General features: G+C 37.9%; 1 protein-coding gene across 1 annotated transcript in view; it reads right to left on the bottom strand.

The window, feature by feature from the left end:
• Positions 1 to 4,189: 4,189 nt before the first annotated feature.
• NAV3 (neuron navigator 3) overlaps positions 4,190 to 8,697 on the bottom strand; it is a 182,246-nt gene continuing 177,738 nt past the window's right edge. The window contains exon 36 of the mRNA XM_041409852.1: positions 4,190 to 6,879. Within this exon, the coding sequence (XP_041265786.1) occupies positions 6,760 to 6,879 (120 nt within the window). The 3' untranslated portion in view covers positions 4,190 to 6,759. The remainder of the gene's footprint in view (positions 6,880 to 8,697) is intronic.

Below are 8,697 nucleotides of genomic sequence, written 5' to 3'. Positions count from 1 at the left end.
TTGTGGTACATCTAGAGTCTATTTACTCTGACATTCTTTGGTGCACAATTTTGGCTTCAAAGGACAGCCTTGTTAGTTGGAAACCTCCTGACCAGCAGTGGTTTAATGTTTAGAAGGTCTGCTAATAAAGCTGGGGAGAGAGAATTCATAGACATAAATAGGCAAATGAACCAGACTCTTTTTTTCTCTTTATCCTGCTCCCTCAGAGGAAGGACAAGAACAGGACTTAGTATAACTCAGTATAACTGAGCAAATATGGAGGATTATATGGATATAGGTGAAATTTCTGTGCATCATAGTATGTCCCCAAGAATTAGGAAGAAAATTTCGATATACCAGCCCTTAAAGCCTGGATATTTGTTCTAAAGTTCACACTGAATTTCAGTCTTACATTTTACATTTTGAGTACTGCTTAGTTCAGAACCCACCCCACCCATATCTTTGACACTTGAAAAAAAAATGTTATGATTAGTTTAAAAAGTTACCTGACTTATCAAGGACTGATAACAGCTGAATGATAGTGATATTCTTTCCATACAAACCACTTCTTCCAGCATGCCTTGTAACATATGCTATAGCTTGTCTGTCTTTAGGTGAAGCAACCTCTCTATTGTCTTGTAGCTAAAAATAGGCAGTTAGGCTTTATTGCCAGCAGCTGCTCCACTCCAGAAAAAGAGGAGGCCTCCCTCCATTCTTTTTACCAACATGGTCTGAAGGTTTTATTCAACACTACAGTTGGCAAAATGGCAAACCACTGAATACTGTGCCTAAGCATGCAATGACATTATAATTCTTGAGTGTAATACTCTGCACAGTTGCTACAATGTTCAGCTGAATCTTGAAGTGGTTAGCTGACCATCTTATTCTCTGAAGATGATGGTTTATGGAGGAATAAATTGCAGGCACTGAAGTTGAAATCAGGGAAGCACTTCACATGCTTAACCCTACATTCAGGACAGAAATTAAAGAACATGACTTATTCAGAATACACAGCAAGACTAAACATGTTATTTAACCCCAGAGACCCTTAAGCTAGAGATGAAATTTACTGTGTGTGGATGTAGTTTGTTAAACAGGCTGGTAGATTGATACAAGGTAATAACCAGCTCTCAAACAAGCAGTATAATTTTATACTTGAAAACATAATTTGTTTTACAAGAAATCTATTTATAAAGTATTTGAGACACACTGACTCTACAAAAACAATAATGCAAAGACATTAAGTAGTAATGAGTAATTACTAATGAGACAACAAGGTTTTCTTATATAGCTTTTATGTTTCTTATTTCCTCTTGATGAAAAATACATTTACATTGTAATGTTAGTTAAGATGAAAATTCTGCCTCCAGTGTGACTTTGCATAGCCACAATCAAGAGTCAGTACCATCAACTCAAAACCGAGCCACTTGCTTGACCTGGAAAAGCAGGGACAGAGTAGGCTAAAGATCATGGCAGTTACATGAAGAATGTGGTAATGATGGAGCTAAATTATTCATTCTGCCAACAAACTATGTCTGGTGGCTCAGGAACTGCTGTACAGAAGCCATATGTCTTTCTGGCATGTGGCCTGCCTGAGTGGAACGCCTTACCTGCACTGCAGAGTCTGTTTTCAGACTGTATGTCTTTTCACTGCACTTGCAGAGTGCAACGCAATGTATCTAAGATGTATTGAATTATCAGTGCTAAAATACAGTTCAATAATTTAAACTACTTTTTCATTCACTAAGTCCTTGGGCTTTCATCGTACAGGTAACACGTATTTTGTCTGCTTCTTTGTTCTGTCAGAGCTATCCACATATGGCATGATAAAATTATTAATGCTGGTTATGTGTCACCACATAAATGCTTTATTTTGTTACCAGGTGTCTTCAAGGTTTGGCATTTAATTGTCAAGATGCATTTAAGTTTCCTAAATTGTATAATCTAATTTAACAAAAACTGCTGGAAAAACAAGAAAATGCACTAACAAAGGTGAAACATTATTTCATATATTAAATTTTTTACTAAAGACATGATTATTCAGTGCGCTCTCTCATTGCTATTTATCAGCATTTGTTTAAGGTTGCAATTGAACAAAGAATAGTAAATGCAGTTTAGCGTATAAAGGCAAGGTCACATGGCCTTGGCATTAGCTAATTTATCTTTCATGACAGATTCTATTTTCTGCTACTAGTATTATTACCAGAATTACATTTCTCCCATGACAGTGCATCTGGAGCTCTTGCATTGCCAAACATAGTGGTAGCATTTAATTTGTGTGACATTATTCAGTTATCAAGAAAAAGCGCGTGCTGAGAAACACTGTAGTTAGTTAATGATAGCATAAAAAATGACTTCTTGTAAGCGAGAGCAATGTCTCAAGTACTTTGCTAAAAACACTTCTTTCTGAGGCTGCACTATCCCATTCCTGCCGTGGGAACCTGGGCATTCACCAAGCAGGTCTCCAGATGAAGGCTAATAGGTAGATATGCTGAGACAGGAGACACAAAATGAGTTTAACAATTACATTTTATGCCTTTTCCCTTAAGTAATGGCAGCTGGACAACATGCAAAGACTGCAGAACTGAATTATAGGAAAGGCACACTGAGATCACCCTAGTCTAATCCTTTTTCTGTGGAAGATAATCTCTACACATGTAATTTTCAGTAGAAAGGAATCTAATCCATCCTTGGAGACCTACACTGATGGAGAAGCCATGAAATTAAACTTGTATTTCTCGTAATATTATATACAAATACAAATATATATTGAAATACAAATATACCCATGGCAGGAGTAGCTGTAAACAATGTAGCTGTAAACAGGAAAATTTCATGGAAGTTCCTGCCAGGATTGAACAGGGCTCTGCTCTTGACAAAACATAACTTATTACCTTTATGTACAAACTGAAAGACAAAGTAAAATGACAATGCAGGTTTTGGAAATTATGGAAGCTGCTGAAGCTGTAAATTAAACAGATGATAACTGTAGAGAATTCATCATTTAGTAGGGTGGGCTGGTTTTAATATCCTGTTTTAATACAGATAAATTTGCACTCATATATCTAAGGAAGAAAGAGCATAGTTTATATAGACAGGATTGGACTAAGTATTTCAAAACGATCGAACATGAAAAGAAGTCAGGGTCTTGGTAGATAATTAACTGAACAAGAGCTTGCAGTGGGATGATGCAATTAGAGAGTGAATGTCAGCCCTGAAGCCTAAGCAGGGAAAATATGAAGTGGGAGTAGGAAGGTGATATTAGCTCTGTTTATAGCAAATGTAAAACCATGACAGGAATGCTGTGTGCAACTCTCATACCCACATTTCAGAATGGACTATCTGATAAAACACATAGTCATAAAGTCCTGCAATAAACATGTTGAGGCCTGAAAGGCATGGCTTATTGTGAAAAGCTAGGAATGAGAAATCTGCCTGTCTTATCAAAAAGACAAGCAAAGAAGACTTTTGTAAAAGATGTTTTTGATTGTGACTGGCTTTTTCGTGTAAGAAGAAAGGGCATAACAAAGGACCGTATGGGATATTATTCTCTTGAAAAAGTGATATGTAAGATTTAACTGCAAATGAAGCCCTTAAAAAACCCAAACCACCCAGTGAATAATTACCTACATTTTAATGAGGTGATGAATCTTCTACTCTGTACCAATATGTCTAAAGGTCTTTCCTGGGATATTGCACTTCCAGGAGAAATTACAGACCGGCTGCTGAGACTTACATCTGAGCTGCTGCAACTTGCAGGAGCATAATGATCTCTTCCAACCTCAAAGCCTATGATTAGGTGACTAAGAAAGTTATACTTTCTTTGTTTGAATTCTCTCAAATAATATTGATGTATACCTGCTGAGGAAGTAGTTCTAAGTTCTTTGAGTTTATACTTCATTGGTTTTGGACAGATTTTTTGTCACTAAAATAAATAGGTCTGTACTTTAAAATAATCCTGAGAATGGGGAGATTGTGAAGTTGTTTCTGAATGGCATAACATGTTCCCACCAAGGAAACAGCCATTCAAAAATCCTGCTGAATCACTGGAACTGGAAACAGTAGTTAATTTTGTTTCTACAGAGATTAGTTGTGCTGAATACAGAAAAATCACATCCTTCAGTATGTCATTTTGTTTTCGTATTCATATATTTGAAATAATATCTGTTAAGTAGTCCTGACTGCAAAAACATCAGACTGTGTTTTCAATAAATAATTCCACTTTAATGGCAAAGTAATAATTTAGACAGATACAGTGTGCACACCTGCAAAAAAAATATACGCAAGCTGGTTTACAAGCTAGAGGAACAATAAACCAATAGAAAATACATCATCCAGTTAAGTCCGATGACACCAAATACTTATTATTAGGGTTTTACAAAGACTACAAAAATTTTCAGATGATTTATTTCACTGTTTCTGTCTATTTACAAGATATGTTACATCAAAAATGTACAAAATATAAAATGTGTACAGACAAATGTTTCACAAACAATTTCTGAGTTGTAAACTAGGTGGACTCACTGAGATGTATTGCAGGAAGTTTTGTATATGTAATATTGTGTGTTTGTGAGCTAAATATGGCAGGAAAAGATTTGCAGGTTTGCTCAGAGCACAGGTACAAGAAAGAGCAGCTTTGCTTTAGTTCTTTGAGTCAGTCAAGGTGTATGAACTGACATTTTGCATCAGAAATGGATCCAGGTTTGGGGGGGCACGATGTTGGTCAGACTGAATCCTACGTGCATAAATTCAGAGTTTTATTAGGGCAATAGCACCGTGTAGGAACCTCTAGATTCAGAGATGCAGCTCAGTGCCATTTGGAAACTGCATTGATTTCTTTAAGTTACAGCAGGTGGCCACGGGGTGGCCACGAGGAGTGAATAGCACCAGATACACATCCCGAAGGTAACATCCACGGAGGTGTACAGTACATGACTACACAATGCCAGAGCCCTTAGGTACCTTCTTGTTCACGTGCACCTATTTTAACCTCATGGCTCTGTGATAAAAGAGTGTTTCCAGTTACTCTGAGCAGTCCGGATGCAGTCTGGTTGTAGCCTGCCATGACATATGAACTTCAAACATTTTCAGACTTCTCCCCCCAAAATGTATTGGTTTCATACAGATATTGAAACGTGCTAACTGTGGCATTGATAGCTCCTGCATAGTCGTAACAACTGTAAGTACAGGACAAACACACCAGGTAATAACAGCTTTTAGGTTTTGCATTCTGTATTTGTTTGCAACATACAGGAAATCTCAGCAAGTGAAACATCTCTTAACACCAACAGAATAAAATACAATATTTTTGTTTGTTTGCTTTTGATTTGATTTGTGCAAGGCTTTTTTTTCTTTTTTGTTTTTTTTTTTTTTTTTTTCTCTATATTTACAATACCCACCCAGTAGACTGTGCAAAACCAACCCACTTTTACAGTATAAACTCTTCCTCTTCCACAGTGGACATCACTGCTTCAGTGTTCTTTTATGCTGAATTCTTCATGTACAACTATAGCAATCAAAACAACATGCTGAAACTAGAAAAAGGAAAAGAAAAACAAACCCATATATTTGTGCTCATGCTGCATCAAGTGCATCCAGCTCCACTGGATAAGTATTCAAAACATCTATCCTCCCAAAAATTCCATTCCATGGGACCAAATGGATTTGAGCCGATTTAGTCAGCAATTAAGTGGCAGTGAAAGTGGGTTTGGGTTCCTTGTGTACTTCTGAGGGTAGGCAGAGAAATCTATTCACAAGATAAAAATATTATATAGCAACTGTTCTTTCTCGTATCCATTACTTTAAAAAATCATGATATACAGATGTGAGGCTACTATGTTAACTGATGTTTTCTCGTTAGTAAATGAAGAAAAAAAACAGTGTAAATTACCAATGGTTTAGGAATTAAAACCAACTGTAAAACTGTTCTAGAAATCTGTTTTAAGGCAGTGAGACAGCACCATAAGAAATGTTCCTTCTTTCACTGAAAAGGCTCAAACAAATGAAGCCCTAAAAAGCCTTTAATCAGTGTTGGTTAGTAATTGGTAGAAAACTGCTGTTAAGGAGTGGGCAGGCGGTTAAAAAAGACCCTTGTGGTAAAAATAACTTTATAAAATCTGTGACTTGTGTACTAAAAACTTTATGGAGCGCATCACCGTGACCATGGCAGTTAGAATTAAATTGGCACTTATCCAGCATATCACAGTCATGTTTTCTGGTGATTGCACAATACTGTTTGTGCTTTCTGAGTTACTACCATCTTTTACTCGTTTTGGAATGGACAGTAGTGTATAACATAAACACCACTGCCGTCCTGTGACCAGCACCATGTGGCACAACAGAGGTTAGAAGATAATTAGAAGACTGCATTGTTCATGCAGCACCTCAGGATAAACGAAAGGAAAAAAAAAATCCAAAGAAGTTTCTCTGTAAACTCTTACAGAGAAACACAGAGAGACAGAGAGAGAGAAAGAGGATAAGGGAAAAAAAAATATTCCAGTTTGGCTAACACGTGTGCAATCTGCTCAGATGCCCTTGGTCTAGGGCACTTTCCAGTTGACAAATGGAGTCTCACTCGGCTCCATAGGTATTGAAATGCCTTGAAATTAAACTAATTCAAGCTTTCCATTTCAATTTTTCTTCCTGACTTAGCAGAGTTAGGTCTCCTGCCTCCCTACAACACACCGTTCTTACTGAGAGACCTCGGTGTGCTGCTTTAATACTGGCAGTGGTCTAGTGGAAACAGATTTTACCATCATCCTACAGCAAGATTTGTCCCTTTCAGAGAGTTGATTCAAGGGATGAATCCAAAATGTCGTCATGGTGGCTGGTGCTATCACTGTCACAGCTCTGTGCGCTCGAATAGTTGGCTGCCTCTTGAAGCCTCATTAGCATATTCATCTGAAAGAAGAAAGCAATGTTTACATAATCTCGTCTCATTTAAAACTGCAGTGACTGTGTTAAAATTTAATTAAGCTCCCCTGCTGTATGAGTTGCGCTGGTACCTAGAGGAGGGACCGTACAAAAGGATTTCAGAAAGGGCAGGGTGTTAGCCGCTCCTACTGGCACTCTTTTCATTGCCTTCTGGTTTTTAAACAGAAGTTTAAAGGTCCAAAGAGGGATACAGTGGAGCTGCCTGATAAGGCTCTTTAATTGCAGCTGCAACACTGGCAGAGGAAGGAAGCCATATCTCAGCTGGACATCTGGGCCCATATTTGGAGACAGTCAAGCTTCCAGATAATTTTTGGATGGTGTAGATGCATTACACTGGAAAAGCAACTGAAAACAATCACAGTAACATACCCCCTCTACTAGAGAAAGATGGGGAGAGAATGAGAGAGGGGTGGACTGATGCCAGCTGCTTCATAAATGAGTCCCATCTGCTGTTGAGGTGCTGCCCTCAGGAGTGAAACAGCAAGATCCTCCTACCCAGGAGAGTAGATCCCACCATAATTTAGGGATTACTGGTACCTGAAAACCATCTGAAAATAATCAAATAGCAACATTAAGATCCAGAAAATTACTTGGATGCTTGATGCCTGAGTATATAATGGTCAGGATTTTATTTCTAAAGCATCCACTTCTGCCAGCATGCTAGGGACTGCAACCAGTGTAGACAGTACTTCAGTGTTTTTCAAGGAACAATTACACTGTAGTTACAAAAAGCAGGCAAAGAAAAACCAAAGCCAAAGATGTATTCCTAGCAGTTTGTGTTTTAAGCCCCTATTTCCAGTTTGTTCCTTACATCTCTATGCTTTCAACTTGCATGGTGAAATTTCTCTAGGCACTGAACGGTGTTCAACACTTTTGTTTAGTTTTGCTGAAAATAGAAATTTTATTAAATAGAATTTAACATGTATCCATGCTCGTGAACACAGGATACCTGCAGTGGGTGTTCAATACACCTTACATGAGACGTGTCCAGTTTTGACAAGTGCAGGGTCTGTCCACCCATGAGCTCCACTGGAGGTGGGAGAAACCCTCCAGTCACAACTTTCAAGCTTCTGATATTTATTCAGGTACAGATGCTGACCACAGTGTTCAGGGAACAGGGATGAATGGAAACTGAACTCAGGCTGCCCACATCATGAGTGTTCACCATAAAGGAGATTATGCTGTGCTGGAAGCCTGTCCAACACACTCACTGGAAGCTCAAATCATAGGGCCAAAATATCACCAGGAAGCTTATGGAATGGAAGAGAAGTTCAAATAAGATGATTTTCTACACTTCTTCAGGAGGCTGTTTTTGAACATGAAACACTGAGGCTGAGGAACCATTTTCTTAACACAGTTAAGAGTTAAGTGAAATTTTGTCTGAGAAATTCCCTTTTCCATGGGCTGCCTATTCTAGAAATACAGTTCTCTGAAATGGTATTTTGAATTATGATAAAGGCAGTCCATTACACAAGAATAGCAGTTCAACATATGCATTTTAACAGTCCATTATCAGAGGAGGCAGTTGTAAACCTGAATGTCTGGGATCATATTTAAATAAAACAATAGGTGGCATTGAGGGAAATCAACTTCTTATCATTTAATGCCACCACTTTTGCATTCCTTCTACATTAGGACCACACAGTCATCAGTTATGTGAAAATATTATGACAAATGGGAGGATGGCTAATTTTTATTTTCACTAAATTCTCTATGATAGGTAAGTTAGATAATGTGAATATTGCAGTCTTTCATTTGTATAATGTAGATGAAAAACTGCCTGAT

This window comes from Onychostruthus taczanowskii, unplaced genomic scaffold (genome assembly GCF_017590055.1).
Source record: "Onychostruthus taczanowskii isolate IOZ18803 unplaced genomic scaffold, ASM1759005v1 scaffold31, whole genome shotgun sequence".
NCBI lineage: Eukaryota > Metazoa > Chordata > Aves > Passeriformes > Passeridae > Onychostruthus > Onychostruthus taczanowskii.
This window is presented reverse-complemented; position numbering and strand designations above follow the sequence as displayed.